Source organism: Phasianus colchicus, chromosome 3 (assembly GCF_987193195.1).
Source record: "Phasianus colchicus chromosome 3, bPhaCol1.hap1.1, whole genome shotgun sequence".
Classification (NCBI taxonomy): domain Eukaryota; kingdom Metazoa; phylum Chordata; class Aves; order Galliformes; family Phasianidae; genus Phasianus; species Phasianus colchicus.
The window spans coordinates 76,767,583-76,785,025 of NC_143438.1; the positions used below are offsets into that span (position 1 = coordinate 76,767,583).

General features: G+C 38.8%; 1 protein-coding gene across 6 annotated transcripts in view; it reads left to right on the top strand.

The window, feature by feature from the left end:
• The window catches only part of OXR1 (oxidation resistance 1), a 244,602-nt gene that overhangs the window by 118,931 nt on the left and 108,228 nt on the right, over positions 1 to 17,443 (top strand). For 5 of the 6 annotated variants that reach the window (XM_031591122.2, XM_090137899.1, XM_090137895.1 and 2 more), the window contains one exon: positions 2,563 to 2,756. The exons of the other annotated variant lie outside the window; for it this stretch is intronic. In XM_031591122.2, the coding sequence (XP_031446982.2) occupies positions 2,563 to 2,756 (194 nt within the window). The remainder of the gene's footprint in view (positions 1 to 2,562; positions 2,757 to 17,443) is intronic. 6 annotated transcript variants of the gene reach the window in all.

Here is a 17,443-nt window from a genome sequence, read left to right on the forward strand (position 1 = left end):
TGCTGAGTGCTCGACCACTTGACAGACTGTTTGCTTTTTGAGGGAAATGTAATAAACCCCCTCCCAGGGACCTGCTACTGGAGGTGCTGCTGGCCAGGAGCAGGTAGAGCTGAAGCCATCTGTTAGGCTCTGTAGGATGTGCTACAGAGAACTTTGCAGTTGTATGGAGAGGAGTTAAAAGAGAAAAGCAGTTTAAGTTCTAAAACTTGTCACTATGTACATACAGACATGTATCACACCGCTCAGAGATGCACATTCCTGCTGGACTGCCTAATGGGCAGATCACTGCAGGAGCAGCAGGGTGCTGAGGGGCAGATGCGGATTTGTGCTGCTGCCTGGTAGGTGGGGCATTGGGGTGGCTGCACTGCAGGGCTCTGATGGCTGCATTACTGCGGGACGTGGCAGCTGTTCTAGGGAAGAGGCAGCAGACATAAATGGAGCAAATGGGTTTTTAATGGGCTATTAGCAATAGTGCAATTGAATTACACAAATAGACGTGTGAAATATGTGTTTTTGACAGGGCTATCTAAAAATGAGGTGCTGCTCAGCTGTATTCCAAACAAACACTGGATCTCCAGACCCAGTCAGTAGCAGCTGAGCCCTGTTCAGCCAGGATGAGCTGTCTTCATTAATTGTCAGTAATTTGGCCTTCATACACATTTGGTGTTAGCCTTTCCTTTGAAAGTGCCTGTCTGTTTTAACCTTCATGTTAAATAGCACTGCCACTGCCATATCTCACAGAACCACCAATAGCCAGGTGGCAGTGGTAGTGACCACCTCAGGATTTCATCTCTCCAAAAGGCCATGGATTTTCTTTAATGTTTTGCAGATTTTTATTTTTTTTAATCCCCTGGAATTCATATAGTTTAGGATTACTACAGAAAAATAAAGTTTTGGCCCTTCTAGTTCAGCTCTCATTCAAGTTAGATCTTTGCTCTCACTGTCAAATGTGCATTTCCAAGTCCTGCTCATGCAGTTTTGACTTTAAAACCTTTCTTGCTGTTCCTCTGCTGTCTGGTTTTAGCAGGGTCATTTTGAACCACACCAAGCAATACTGAGGGACTTCAGCTGCCCGCTGAAGTTGAAAGCTTAGTTGGAGGCTGCTTATGGAATACGTGCAGTAGAAGAAAAAAAAACCAAAAAACTAAACCTTGTTACAGCCAGTGCAGCTTTAGTATAAGAAAGAAAAACAAGCACAACATGAGGCCAGTAATAAAGCAGGGTGCTGAAAAAGGGTCAGGCTTACAAAGAATTAGTTTTCCTGGCTTCAAAACATAGCCAGTACCGAGGCTCTCATTGCAAGGCATTGCAGTCCAGTGAAGATGCATTTCAAAGGCTGCAGTGTTCTTCTGAATTATTTGACAACCATGACAGGTGTTTCAATATATAGTGCAGATGAGCTGAAAGAAGATGCGTTTTAGTTTGACTTGTTTTTGTTAAGACATTGCTATAAAGACATGTCCTTTCTTGAACCTGTCTTCAAAGTAGATAACTTTCTTTTTGCACGTTAATTTTCTATGAGCATTTGTACCCAGTCCTTTATTAATCTTGTCACCTGAAAAAGGCCATGTGGCATTTTTACTGCTCAGATGACAGGTGTTATCCCTCTCTTTGTGACTCCAGAAGAACAAGCACAGTATGTTTGTACCAATCTGGTATTCCCCACAGTGCATCAATTACTTTCTTAAGTAGCTCTGTCCTGTAGTATGCAGCTTTATTAACTTGTCTGCCCTTCAGACAGCAGGACATACATACACATATTGATCTTTAGGTCTCACTTGTCTTGGTTTGAAATTGTGGAAATTATAAAGACTTCATAGATTCTCTGTACATGACATTTTTGCACAACACAAAAGTAAGATTGTAATATATGGAAATCACACTGGAAGTTTGGGTCAGAGGCAGAGCATTATTTCTCAGCATCTAGTGATTTTCTTCTGCAAAGTCATCCTTGTGAAGGTTTACTTCACAATTTTCAAGTGGTAATGAATTTCAGATACTTTTTAATTACCTCAGCACCATGATGGAATGCCAAATTGACCATATAGAATATATAGTATATATATAGTATATATAGTATATATATATATATATATATTGACCAATAAGTATATAGACTTCATTTTAGTCAGCTCCTTTTTCTTGAGGTGTTCAACTTTGTGCAAATAATTTAATTTCTTTATATTCCCCTTGTTTGTGAAACTAAAGCCAGGTAAATTTAATGATAGGTTAATTGTAGCAGCTCCTCTTCTCTGAAATGGATTATGGACTGATCCTTCAGGCAGCGGTGGGCTGATCTGAGGACAGTTTTGTTATTTGTAGCTACATGTGAGCCACAGTAGGATGAGATTCAAGTGCTGCAGCTGATTTAGCAGGAGCTAAAAGGGGAAATTACTACAAGGCCTAATTTACTGCTGCTGATTTTCTGTACTCTGCTGGGGCATGCATGAATTCTGTATAATGAAAGCATTGGCATTATTCTACCTAAAATATAAAAAAGAATTATTCTATCTAGTATAGAGCAAAGATTAATAATACCTTACTGCCATGAATTGTCTTTAGATTAAAGAAAAAGTCCCAGTCGGTGGATATTAGTGGGCCAGGATGCAACCCAGTGGCAGCTGAAGCTCCTGCTCCTCAGCCCAGTAAACCTTTGCTTGCCACCAAAACGACTTCTGAGGAGGAACAGAAAAACACCGCCAATACCCAAAAGCGCAATCCACGGAGGAGTGAATTGAAGAGATATTACACCATTGGTGAGTTTTCATTCACAGAAAAATTCAAATATACTCATTAAAATTGCAAGATATTCCTGTTGACTTGTGTTTTATTTCTTTCAGTTAGTTGCACTTGTCTGTTAAGATTACAGATGCCCACCATGAGCAATGAGATGTCATGTCTTCATGCTGGTGTCAAATTACCCTTAAGAATTAAATGCTTTATTTATCCTGTGCTGTTTATAAGAATTCTTTCTTCAGTGTTCTTTTCCTGAAGAACAATTGTTGAGGAAAGCATAGAAGCAATTTGGGGAGGAAGGATACAGGAAGGCTGTTACTGCTTTTGACAACTGTTTGTGTTAGAATTTAGGCAGAAATGATTTAGAAGGCTTCTGGTTGGAAAGAATTTCCAGTTTGAAAAACACATGGTGAGCTTGAACTGTTTCTAGGCCATGCAGCCAGGATTAATCAGGCAGGTTATGGATATCTTTTTCTGAATAATTTTGGTTTCTGGATATTCTTCTGAGATTTCAGTACCTGAAACATCACCTTAGGTTTAACATCACCTTAGTTATCCCTGCAAGTGTTTTCACATAAATCCTTTCAGGACTGGCCTGACTGATTCCTTTGGTAATATTTAGCTTCTCACTTGATTTAAACTGCATGGAGAGTGGCCTTGCAGTGCTTGTGCCTGGTTCATTAATGCTTCTGAGAGGCAGATGTGCTAACGAGAGTTGGACAGACAAAAGGAGTGGATGTTAATGATGCGTTTTAAAGAGCTGCAACTCAGCAGATTAAAGAAAAAGAAGTTAGATTTCTTGGCTGTTGAATTATTGCAGTATAAAATTAGGCTGTTTGTACACCTTTAAATTGTCTAAAAAGTAAAGAAGAATGTATTGCCTTAAACATTTTTTCATTTGTTACATCCGAATGCTTGAAATTGTTTTTAAAGAAGAAAACTGCATTTAAAATGTGTTGCACAACTGCCTTCCAGAAACTCATATAAGTTTCAATTATTTGCTCCCAAAATAAATTAAGAAAAGGCAAAATGAAGGCATTGATGGGTTCATAGTATTGTGACCATGAGATTCCAAAATTATACTTCAAAAATCTCAAATTGTATAATCCTTCTTTAAAGAAGACTTTATCCCACCATGTGGGAGAAAAGCACCCTAAAATTTAATCCTTTATCCTTTAGTATAGGATATGTTTTCTGAGAAAGCTTAATTCAATCAGTACACTTGACTGAATTTTTACTTGAGATGTATGAAGAAACATGGCTCTGTGATTGTTTATTCCTCATTCCTCCAAATAATCTGAAAGGAATATTAAAAGTATGCCAAGACTGTTTCATCCCTAAATCTGGGAATGGGATGAGGGAGATTTTTGCTTGAGTAATAATGATAACCGTGTTATCAGAATGAGTTCTTAACCTAACTCAGGATTAATAACATTACTGGAAAGTTGATCATAATTAAATGTCCTTCTGTCATAAACTAAATCAGAGCATATGAATGAAAGCAGTGATGGGAATGTTGTGCAACACTTCATTTGACAGACTTATGGAAATGTTTGTTGGAACAGACCTCTGAGGGTTAGGTACTCTGATTTCCTGTTGGAAGTAGAACTTCAGTCAGTACTGGATCAGGAACAACCCACGCTCTGTCTTGTCCTGAAAATCTCCAGGGATGAATACTCCATAGCCTTTATGCATACCTTGTTACAATGCTGGAACATGAAGCATGTCCACAAGCAGCATTCAACAGGCAACTTGTCCATAAAGAAGTGCTAATTTGTGAGCAGCAGTTGTAGACCATTGGGAAATATAAAATGTACTTTTCAGGAAAGACAGACCAGCAAGGCAAGGTGGTGGAGTTGCTCTCTATGTGAGAGAACCACTGGGATATGTCAAGCCCTGCCTAGGAATGAACAGTGAATGAGTGGAGTTTATGGGTGAGAATTAAGAAGCAGGCCAATATGGGTGATGCTACTGTGGGTGTTTACTATAGGCTGTCTGATCAGGAGGAGGAAGTTGTTGAGTTCCTATACCTACAGACAGCTGAAAGTAGCCACAATATTGTGTGCACTGGTTCTTGTGGGAGGAACCACCATCTCCTGGAAAGACAACACTGCCGGGCACACTGCCAGTTCAGAAGGCTCTTACAGTGCATGTAAGATAACTTTTTGATGTAGGTGGTGATAGCCAACAAGGAGAGGTGTGCTGCTGGACCTTGTTCTTACAAACAAGGAAGGACTGGTTTAGAGTATGAAGGATAGGGACAGCCTTGGATAATGATGATCTCCAGAGGTCCTTTTCAATTCTTGCGATTCTGCGATTCTATGAAAAGGAACAGAACATAGAAAGGGGCTAAGCTTATATGTTTTTCTTAAATAACATCATTTGAGTAGCAGGCGAGGTGTTCTAGCTGGACTGACCCATTATGAGAGATGTATTGGTTTTATCTTGTTATTGTCTTCTATATGAGATTTGGGGTCACAGAGAATGAGTCGATAGAACCATTGTTACTTCATACTGCATAATGTTTGGATTTTCCTGGCAGGCTGATTGAAGAAACATGGTTTCCTCTGTACCTTCATAAACATATAATTACACATGTTCCTGCATGTTGTGAAAATGAAAGATTTCCTCTTGGGCAGCACAATACCGATATCAGATGAATATGTTTACTGTTCTGGATGAGTTTTTCTGATACTAACTTCACAGATTTTATTATGTGATAGAAATGAAGCTTACTTTTCTGAGGCTTCCATCAACTTCACTGTAGTTTAAGTTATGACCTGCATGGCCCATTTGACTTAAAAGTACTTAGTTTTCTTTGACTTTTCTCAAAAATCAATTATAATAAACAAAGTCTAGTAGAATAGCTTGCAACTTTTTGATGATAAATGTAATGACAAGCATGGAGTGGATAGGGACTCTGAAACAGGAAATATGAAATTCTAATGTTTCGAGTACAGTTGGCTATTAAATATCTTAAGCACACACTTTAGAAGTGTTGGTGACCTAGTACAATTACACAGGGCTTTACCTTGCTTTGACCTTGTTTGCATTTTGTTCTCTAATGAGAGCAATCTGTGTCCAAGATCAAACAACATGAACTAGTAATTACTGTGATGAGTGGATTAAGAACGTGTTGAAATTCTAATGATCTCCTCTGGCTTTGCCTCTTTCATTCAAAAATTAGTGTTCTTTATGTTAAGCTCAAACCCAACTGGCAAACGACTGTTTATGATGATGACTAATGGAGCTTGAGTAAAATAATGCTTGTTGTATGTTGTGTTACACTCTCATTTTTCATTAAGTTTGTTTGCAGTAATTACAATGATCTTCAGAGTGCTTTACAGATATAGGATAATCTGGATATTAAACTTTAGGATCCTTATTTAAACATGTATGTATATACAGGTTTTATGTTTTAAAGTTTAAATTAGCAGCATCACATTGCCTATTATAACAGGGCCAGTCTGATTTATTAATGGCTGCCAATTGTATTCAATACTAAATTTATATGTAAAGAAATGTGTAACCAGTCTTACTTTACCAAGTTATGGAATGAGTAAAATCAACATTATTTAAGAAAATAATTTTTTGGATCTGCATGTGCAGAAAGGACTTCTGAGGTCTTTATGTAAACCTTACACTACTTTACAGACCCAAAGACATGTGGACATTTACCTTGCACACTCATGCTTTGCAGAAGGTATTGTAGCAGCTCATGTATGCTCTCAGCTCTGTGAGCTGTCAGGTCATGTTCCTAAATTCTCTGTACCATTAGAGTTGGATTTTGTTTTCTTTGTATTTCTTTTTGTGCGTGTTTATGTCACTTTATGCAAACACTTATTTCCTTTGCATCTCTAGAAGTGAATGTGCATTGAGGAAGGAATATCCTGGCAATTCAGAGAGATTTTAAAAATTTTATCAGCATCGTTCCTACTTTAGAGAGCTAATCACAAACTACTGACTCTGCGTTTCATCTTTCCCACAGGCTGCATCTCAAGCACTTCCCAAACTTAGTGCAGTTGCACTTCTAAAAAGTGGGGAAAAAATAGGTAAGAGAAGGAGGGACTGAGAGGAAAAGGCAACAGGGAACAAGTTTCACTTTATCTGAGCACACAACAGAAAATGGAGAGTCAGTGAGGGGGAGAAATAACTCTTCCATATGGCAGGCTCAGCAGGCAGAAAGGGTCCTGCTGCTTCACTGCTGAACTGGTGTGAAGAAATTGAGTGGGAACTCCTAGATTAATAGGGTAAGTGTGGGAAAAACAGTCTGCATGGTGGGCTGAATAAAGTTTCTCAGAGAACTCTAGAAACATCACCCAAGACACTTAAAAATAAAAACCTAAAATTAGACTTTTTAGATGCCTCAGGCACTTAAAAATTCAGGCCACTTATGATGAGCATCTCCTCCGAAAGAGGAAGAGAAGATATCTGGGTCTTGAGGACTCCAAGAAGTGGGCTGGAATATTATACAGAGGAGTGTTTTGTGGGTAGCAGTAAGACTGTACCAGCCTAGTGCTCCATCCAGACTACAGCTAGCTCTTCCGTGCTGGTTTGCAGTTAGTATGGGTGCAGCATCACAGCTGTGTTGATTGTAGGACTCTACTGGAGGTCTCCTCATGATGTGTTGCCTCAGGATGTCTGTTTAACAACTTATTAAGGTTATTTATGTATCTAATGTTATTATACTGTAGAGATATACACTTGTGCATTCCCATTTAGCCATGGAAGTTGTGGTGCATAGTGTTGTCTGTTTAGTAACTCTGGTCTTGGAGATGTAAAAAGGCCTGCTTTTATTTCTTTTGGCTATTAAAATAAAATGGCAGGACTGGTAGAGAGTAAATGTTTAAAAATACAGTGGTTGCATAAAAATATTTTCCTGATACCAGGAATGGGCAAAAGAAACAGTGAAGCAAAACAGTAGTTGGGTTTGGGGGGAGCATTTTTTTTTTTCAGAATATTCTAATATCTTATAAAAGCTTTAATGCAAACATTGATAAATAAACTTCTGCTAGCACACCTTATTTCATGTAGTAAACAACTACCAACTATATCAGGAGGCATCTTTTGCTGGCATAGTCTTTATTTCCATTAGAAAATATTGCTGCTACAACTACTGACAATAGTTCAGACAGAATGAATACATATGTATTTATGTATACAATATACAACATGCAGATACTTGCAAAATACTCATTGCCAAGGTTCTCTTTTGCTCCAGTTGCTCATTTTTAAAAAATTATTTCATGTTCACTTGAAAAAAACAGTCTCATTTTGCAAATGAGATCAGCAGAAATATTAATGAAGAAAATATATTCTGCTACTTTGCTGTAACAATACTACTGCTCTACACTGCCATACATACATGTATTTATTTCTTGAATGTCTGCATGCTATCTTTTCAGAGCAGTAGAACTGTGTTGACATAAGATTGGCGTGGAAGAGAAATTAAGCTTTTGTGATAACCAAATCTGAATAAAGAGATGTTAATTGACTGAGTTTCCCAAACAGACCAATACTAGCTAATGCCAAAGTGCTAAATAAGAAAGGGCAAGAATTTCTTTTGGGCTCTCACTCTCGTGTTTCTGTGGCTGGTTTCTTCAATTTTAGTAGGGATTAGTTTAATCACTGCTACTAATCTGATAGTTCAGAATGTATTATTTTTAAAAGAAAATGGATCTTCGAAAGAATTTAATTGCCTATAAGTAATGAATTGTCACAACGTTTATTATTAATGCTAAAAAAACAATATAATAGGGAGTTTATAGTGTGATAGAGTCCATAATAGGGAAGATTTTATGGGGGAACCTAAACCAAAATCTTTTTCAACTAATAAGTAAATAATAGTCAGTTCTTCCTGTTGTGAAAGGGGGGAACTAGACAAGAACTGATCAGCTACTTGTATTTAATGAGTACAGTAAGTAAGTCTTGCTCTTCTGCTATATACTCTGGATTGAGTCCATTTAGGTCATGGCACCTATGATGATTTGGAAGCATAAATAAATATCATATCAGTTACATGTGAAGTACCTTCACTTTCTTTGTGTTTATATGCATTCCAATCTGCTTCAATAACATTTTTATTTGCCTTAAAATATGCCAGAGCAAACAGATTGTGTGAATTTATCCATATTTATAGCATTAACTACTAAGTTTATACTGTGTTGCACTATCTGCTGATATAAGATTGTTTGTTACACATGATGTGTCTGAAGTAACTTCAGTTTGAGTGGTGATTTCATATGTCATTTATTTTCTATGGTGGAACTCCATCATCACTCATGAAGCCTAGTTGTGCTGGAGAGCCTTAGACCATTGATGAGACATCACAATGAATATGCTATTGAATTCAGGACGGAAAGAGAAAATTGCTGCACTTGAAAATACACATTTCCTTGCAGCCCATCTGAGAATCTTATTGAGGTTTATGTCACGGTACTCCGTGCTATTGCAGTCACTGCATAAAAACTAAATTTGGAGGCTTCCTCTTGCCTTTCCCTCAAAAATAAACATAAGCTTTCTTTGAAGGGTACACTTTGGGGATGTTTCTTTTTTGCTAAAATTCATTTCAACTCTTAGAGATCTTATTTAGGACTTTCTAGAAATACCTTATTCGTTTTATTTGGTCTGATAATAATAATTCATGCATTTACCATAGGGAGGTTTTCCTGCTAAGAATACTTCCATTTCCAAACATGTCTTTGAAGGATTCTTCTTACGGTTTAGAAGTTGAATGTATTCTCTTCTGCAGAATTAAATGATTTTTTCCTGAATCAGCCTCCAAATGTGATTTTTCCTCCTATTCACACAGTTTCCTTTCTTCTTTGTTGATGATACTGGAAAAGCATTGCACATAGGTAGATATGTTAAGATTTATGAGATAAGTGGTGGAGTTTAGTGCAGTAGATGCTGTAAATTTGGGCTGTGTCCTCTTGCTTATGGAGGACAGATGGGAGATGAAGCTTCCAGCTTTCTCTCAAAGGATCCAGACGCAGTTCACAGACATTTGCATAGTCTGACACTGTCCCAATTTGCTTGCAAATTCTTTACTGAACACTTTCTGCTTTTTGAGGAGCATCACTCTGACTGCTTTCTTTTAAATACAGTCTCAGAAAGTTTTAGAAGAGGCCATTTTTCTAATACTTTATTACCTGTTTGTGAGTGATAAGGAAAGGGAAATACTTGGCAACATGTGGCTAGTAAGAAAAGTGACTTTCATAGCAACAGTAGCTATGCAAAGCTCTTACTCATTCACCTGTCATGAAAAATTTTATTAGTGATTCAGATCACATAGCTATTCTGGATGAGCAAGCAAGCATTTATTCGCATCTTTGTGTTTTCTCTCTTTTTTTTGTTTTAATTTAAAATTTGGAGCCATTAGAAGACAGTTTTTAATACTGTATCCTTCTTTTGTCCTTTAATCTGTGTATCTTTGAATATGAATGAGTTCTGAGCTATGGAGGCAGCATCCACCAGAAGAGTGATGCTCATTAATGTCCTTTCATCTTAGCACGTCTTCTTTCTTAGCATCCTGTTTTTGTTTTTAATCATATAGACTGCTATTGTATCATCTACTAAGTCATTTTGAACAAGATGTGTTTCAAGATTCCATAATTTCCCTGCTTAACATGAGGGCAAAGTGCTATCTTTTATTGTTTTATAGACTTATCTACCCAACTTGCAAGATCAGCCAGTACTACATCCTCTTTGTATACTGCAGTTTGAATCTCTGGGGAAGAAGAAGACTGAAAGACTGATCAGACTTGTAAGCTCTGGCCTCATACAGAGTGAATCACCTTCAGTCTCTCTCTCATTTGAGGTCTTTTGTATAAAGGAAAAAAGCAGAAATACCTTGATTTCTTATACCACAAATATGCCTTGAGGACCAGTCCTTTGGGTATTGTGAAATACCCAAACCTAGTGGAGTCATTCTTCTAGCAGTAAAATAACGAACAAGAAAAATGTGGACTGACTGCTGAAATAATGTGGTAATTTAGGAATAGTAGATGCAGATAAGACTGAGGCTTTTGAGCCAAGAGACAGAGTGCAGGGAGGACAGTAATTACTGCTAGTGGAAGAGGTCTGTGTCAGAGATCTCTTGAGGAGAATCTTAATCCATAGAAATTAATGGGATTCATGCAAAGGATGCTGAAGGAGCTGGCTGAGGTCACTGGCAGGCTGTTCTCTATCATCTTTGATAGGTCATGAATTTCATGGGAGGTCCATGATGATGGGAGAAAGCTAGCTGTTGCACCCCTTTTCAAAAACGGCAGTAAGAATTTTCAAGACAACTATAGGCTGTTCAGACTCACTTTTAATTCCTAGGAATGTCATGGGTCAGGTCCAGTTTCACAGAATGGCCAGGCTTGAAAGGGACCTCAAGGATCATCGATCTTCAACCCCCCTGCCACATGCAGGGCCACCAACCTCCACATTTAATACTAGACCAGGCTGCCCAAGGCCCTATCCAATGTGGCTTTGAACACCTCCAGGGACGGACATCCACAGCCTCTCTGGGCAGCCTGTTCCAGTACCCACCACTCTCTCTGTAAAGAACTTCCCCCTGACATCCAATCTAAATCTTCCCTCCATCAGCTTAAAGCCATTTCCCAGTTTGAAGCTACTTCTGAACTGATAAAAGAGAAGATTGGACAGCTTAAAAAGTGCTCCACTGTAAACCTAATGGGATTCAATATGTTCCAATGCAAGGTGTTGCACTTGGGTCGGATCAATCCCAAATATGTGTATAGATGGGAACTCATTGAGAGTAGCCCTGCAGAGAAGGGCTTGGGGATTCTGATGGATAAAAACTGGACATAGGCCAGCGGTGTGTGCTTGCAGCCCAGAAGGCCAACTGTATCCTGGGCTGTATCAAAACAAGCGTGACAAGGGTGAGGGAGGTGACTGTTTTCTTCTACTCTGCCCTTGTGAGACTCTATCTGCAGTACTGCATACAGGCCTAGGGTCCCCAGCACAAGAAGGATGTGGAGCTGTTGGAGTGGGTCCAGAGGAGGACCAAGAAGATGGGATGGATCCCTCCAGGGATGGAGCACCACTCCTACAAAGAAAGGCTGAAGGAGCTGGGCTTGTTTGCATGGGCTGATAGTGATAGGACAAGGGGGAATGGTTTTAAACTAAGACAGAAGAGGTTTAGATTAGATATTAGGAGGAAGTTTTTCTCTCAGAGAAAATGCACTGGAACAGGTTGCCCAAGGAGGCTGTGGATGCCCCATCCCTGGAGGCATTCAAGGCCAGGCTGGCTGTGGTTCTGAGCAGCCTGGTCTGGTGGTTGGTGACCCTGCTCATAGCAGGGGGGTTGAAACTAGATAATCTTTGAGATGCTTTTCAACCCAGGCCATTCTATGATTCTTTGATTGTTCAGTTTGGAGAAAAGAAGGCTCCAGGTGGAATCTCATTGCAGCCTTCTAGTACTCGAAGGGAGCATATCAACAAGGACAAGAATGTCTTTTTCAAAGGGCAGGTAGTGATAGGACAAGAAAGAATTGTTTTAAATTAACAGAGGGGAGATTTAGATTGGAGTTAAAGAGGAAATTCTTTACTTAGTGGTGAGGTGCTGGAATGGTTTGCACAGAGAAGCTGTGAGTGCCCCATTCCTAGAGGTGTTCAAGGCCAGATTGTATGGGGCCCTGGCCAACCTAGTGTATAGAAACCTTGCCCATGGCAGGGGGTATGAACTACATAGTCCTTTCCTACCCACTCCATTCTATAATTCTGTGATGGGATTTGCAGATAATGGGAGACATGGTAGATGGTACCTACTGTTACTTCGGCAAATACCTTGTTTTATCATAGTCGTCATCTATGTGGTACTATGGCTTAGGTCGTTAGACTACCTGATGGGCTGAAAAAACTCAAAAGACAGTAGTTATTGAAATGGTTGAGACCTGGAGCAATTGCCCTGTGAAGAAGGGAGCTGGAGAACAGACTGATTCAGGAGGACCTTACAGCAGCCTGCCACTGCCTGCCACCAGGCTACCAAGAAGATGTCCGGTAGTCTGCTCTTTGTGATGTGTGGCTGGAAGATGGAAGACAGTGGTCCTGAGCTGAAATACAAGAGATTCAGATCTGATAGAAAAAAAAATCTTTCTCGTGGAGGGAGTCAGACAGTGGATCAAATTATTTGTTTTTCAGATTTCCAATTGTAAATAATAATAATAATAATGATAAAGAAAATAGGAGTTCTTCAAGTTCCTTGTCCTAAAATATCATAGAAGATCAGCTAGGGCAAGAGTATTTCTGTTTCAGGGATCATTTCTGTTTCTCTTGTCAGTATTATGAACGCTATGATTTCTGGGTAGTGATCAGACAGGTTTATTGATAATGTCGAATGTCTTGGCAACTTTGTTATTTGTTTCCTCATATATTTTTATATCCATAAAAAGAACTGGAGGATTGGAGGGGAAAAATAAAGACATTGGGGGTGGACCAAGGCACAAACACTCCAGTAAATCACAGTTTGGAGATGACTTCCCTCGGAAGCTAACATTGAGAGGGAAGAACCAGTGAGTTGCCTTTTTCACAATGTCCATGTGAGTATGAAAGCTAGGACTGAAATCTGATGTTACTTATTCTAGGACAACAGCAGTAAAGTATAAATTGGATTGGAGTAAAGTGACTGAGTAGACAAATCGAGCTGATACTGTGAATCAGTAGCCCCTGCCAACCTCCTGTTCTATTTGATCCATGTTGCAGGAGGCACAGCCTGTCTCTGTTTCCTTGAGCAGCATCTCAAGTACTGCAGTGGCTGGAGCTGATGAGGGAGGGCTGCCTCCCTTCCCTACAGGCAAGTTGCTTCCCATCAAATTTGGCAGTGATCTAATCCCAGCCATTTTACTGTACAGGGACAGATACAATGAATCTTTCTGGAATCTGAACATAAAGGTGTCCCAATGCATACAAAGTTTCTGAAAAGCTGTTTGAAAAACTCCTTCCTCAGCTGGGATTTTTCTTTTTTTCTTTTTACAGCTGATTTTTGCCCTTTTCTTGCTTCAAGCTTTTTCTTCAGATTACTAGATAAATCAGAATGTGGTGCTGTTTACAGTTAGGTTCATCTCCAGGGCAGATTGTTCTGAAGTTCCTTCTGGTTTTTAAGAAACTGGCTTGTTTTTATGCTTTTCCCACCCCCAGTATTCCATGGGAACCGAGTGCTGTTGCCAAACTTTGATTTTTATCTTGAACCATGAAGAAAAATTGGATTTTATTATGGAGTTATTGTACTGCTGAGTGTTCCTCAATTTCAAAGCATTAGTATGCACATAGGAGTGTGCAAAGACCTTACAAGCATAAAGCATTCAACAATGAAAGAAATCTTTTATAAATTTAGATACTAATTGGCCAGATATGTTCATGAAAACTAAATGGTAGCAGCAGCCCACTGTATTTCTTGTGAATCTCAGTAATTATTACGCTTGAGAGATTTTCATATTAATTTGCAGAAGATAGAATGACTGTGTCTTTCCTATGCCAAGGGAAATGTGACAAGGATGATCTGTTGAACGCGTTGCTGATGTGCAGTTTCTCAGCCACCTTAGCTGAATATTTGCTTAACAACATATGTGACCACTTGGGTATGTAATTAGATGCTTTTGTGATCTACCTGCAATTTAAATTATATTCACTTTTCATTTGTATGTAAGACAGTGCTGAGGGTGGTTGTTCAGTGGTTTCCAAAGATATGATTGTTTCTTCTCTGAAAAAGCCTGAGAGAAAGTACATCCGGTTTTTGAAAACATACCATTTAAGGGTACTAAACGAATAGAATCGTAGAATATCCTGAATTGGAAGGGACCACAGAGTCCATCTTCTGGCTCCACAAAAGATCACACAAGTTTCAAAGTATGTTTCTGAAAGCATTTCCCAAATGCTTCTTGAACTCAGGCTTACTTGGTGCCATGACTACTTTCCTAGGGATCACTTTTATTTTTTGTACTAAGACAATTAAATAGTGTTTGAGGGATTGTCTTAAGTTCATTCTATAAACTCACTTTTTCTTATTTGAGAAAAGGAAGTTTTGTTCTAGTAAAACATGAGGCACTGATTGGTCTCAAGTCAAGCCATTCATATCTTGCTGCTGAAGATAACCGTTATCTGCAGCTAATCTCAGAGAGAAACTGGCACCATGGTGAATCCTGAGAAAAAACTGATTGCCACTACTGTCAGCTCTGGGTTGGCAAACAACAATCTAGTGATGTGACCCAAACTCAGCTCTAGTAGATGGAGATGAATCCCAGTTGGATTGCCTCTGCACAACCTACAGCTGAGTTTGATTTGATTGTTTTATAGAAAGTAGAACAACTTTCTCAGTCTGGCTGATGCTGACCTGTACCTGTACTGATTCATTGTGTGCTAGTTTTTTTTGTTGTTTTTTTTTTTGTTTGTTTGTTTTAAAGACTAAATACATACATTCTGAACATATCAGGTAGAAAAAGTTGTAAAAAACAAAGTTTATTTCTTTTTAGGAAAGGTTTCAATAAAACAGACCAAGCCAGGTGAAACAAGAAGTTTGACCTTTTTACACATACTTTATTTCTCTTTAAGGATTAAAGATGGTATTGCAGCTCCTCACAAGTAAAGAGCATGAGAATTAAGATAGAAAATATGAGAAGGACTCACTTCATACCCCACTGCTGTCTCTTGAAATAGATGATGATTACGTTTTCCCATGACGTGTTGTCCTGAAAAAATAGTCTTTCTAATACATTCTTAGGAAAAGTGTGTCCTTATTACATTTGATTGTAGCCAATCTACCAGAAAGCAATTTTTCCAGAAAAACTCCACTAATCAAGGTGGTTTGGATTCAGTTCAACGTCTCAGTATTCACTGGACAGAATTCCTGCACTTGGTGGTCTTTTAGATGTCCAGTCTCATTCTCTATTTCACTGCTATAAATACAATCAGATTGAAACAGAAAATTTGTTTGCTTGTTGATAGTTTCCAATTTCTTCTTCAGTGCACATTTTTTTCTACACTGGTAAGAAAAACATGCTGCAAATCATAGAGTCATGTACTGCCTTGGGTTGGAGGGGAACCATCTAGTTCCAACTAATGATGAAGTATATAAAAATCTCATTCGATGATCCACTGTCCTGTTAATAAAATCACCTAGTGTTTTTCTCATTCTGCAGAGGGTGTTCCTGTCAGTTGTATTTTTATATTAAGCCAATATTAAGCAAGCTGTAAATTAATATACTGCCTCTGCACACTGGAAAATAAGAGGTGTTCATTATGGTGTTTTTGTGTGTTGGCTTTAAGTGAAACATACAAATTAATGGTGAGGAAGTATTATTTCAATTTACAGGACAGATTGTGAGATTTGCAATAATTCTTGTACTCTGGGATTATATTCCAGATTATATTCATTTGCTGAATGATCATCAGTCTTCACCTGAAAACAATTCCTTTAAAATTGTATGTGATGATACTGCAGCTTTCTGCTGATACCTAACCACTGAAACCTCCTAAGTCTTTAGTTACCTTTCTAGCTAGTTGCTTAAGGCAGAAGAATAAGAAACATGAAATACCTGTGCAAGCTATTATTTATACCAACACTTGCCCTGGGATGTGATGTAGAAGTGTGTTCTTCCCCAGATGTCAAGTCAGCAACATGACTATCCTGGAGGGGGTGGAGAGAGTGAGTGTGTGTGTGGGGGGGGGGGACGCCTGTGTTTTAAAGTCCAAAGTGAAAACAAGTGTTGGAGGCAATTGGCCTCCTCCATCCTCAGTCTTCCTGCAGAGGCCCTGGGTGACCTTCGGGGTAACACCAGCACTGTTCTGCTTCCCAGGAGCCAAACACCAAAAACAGAAGTTTAGAAGATTGTGTAACAGTGCCACCAGGTGATTGCACATATGTAGGATTTGCTGCTGGAGTAATTCTACTTGAGCAGCTGTTGGCAGGCTGACTGCAGTAAAATATTAAACATGATTTTCCTCCCTAGGCTGATATTAGATCTTTGAGTAAAACTAACTTACGTTTGCTATAACATCCATAGTAGACATAGTGCTTATGAATGAGGGTTTTGTTGTTTTTTTGGAGGGGAAGAGGGGGTTGCTTTGGGAATTCTTTGCAATGTTTTTGGATTTGGGAGGCACCTTCAGGCTATGGCAGAAGGATCCATAGCAGAAGGATCTGTCTCTCTGAGCTTCTTTTCTTCTAGTACAGATGAGAGAATACTCCAGACAATATTCCAGTGAATATCAGTCTAATGTTATTTGTGTGAAACCCCGGTGTATGAATTGTTATTGATACCAGTTTGAATCTAGCATTTTTAGCATCAAGTACTATTGTTTAGAAGCACTTTTAATTTGTATGTGACATCAGCAATGATCCTGCTGGAAAGATTTATGTAGAAAAGCTACTTAGAGTGTGATCCCATCCTAGTGGGAAAAGCCCACATTTGGAAAAGTATTAGCAACTAAGGAGTTCTGCTAACACTGGAGACATATTATTGTAATGGGAAAGCTGCTGTTTCGCATGTATGAAGAGAAAATTAAATAAACTGAAGTCCCTTAGAATGCAGCATATTTAGGGAGCACCGATGAAGGTAATAGACAATGATTAAGGATTTAAAATAATTTCCTCTTTCATTATATTCACATTTGTTAATAAAAACTGAGTCTTCAATTAAAATGTGATTGAAATTCATTGCTTGACACAACCTGCTCCAAATGCAGGTGCCACTCAGGGAAG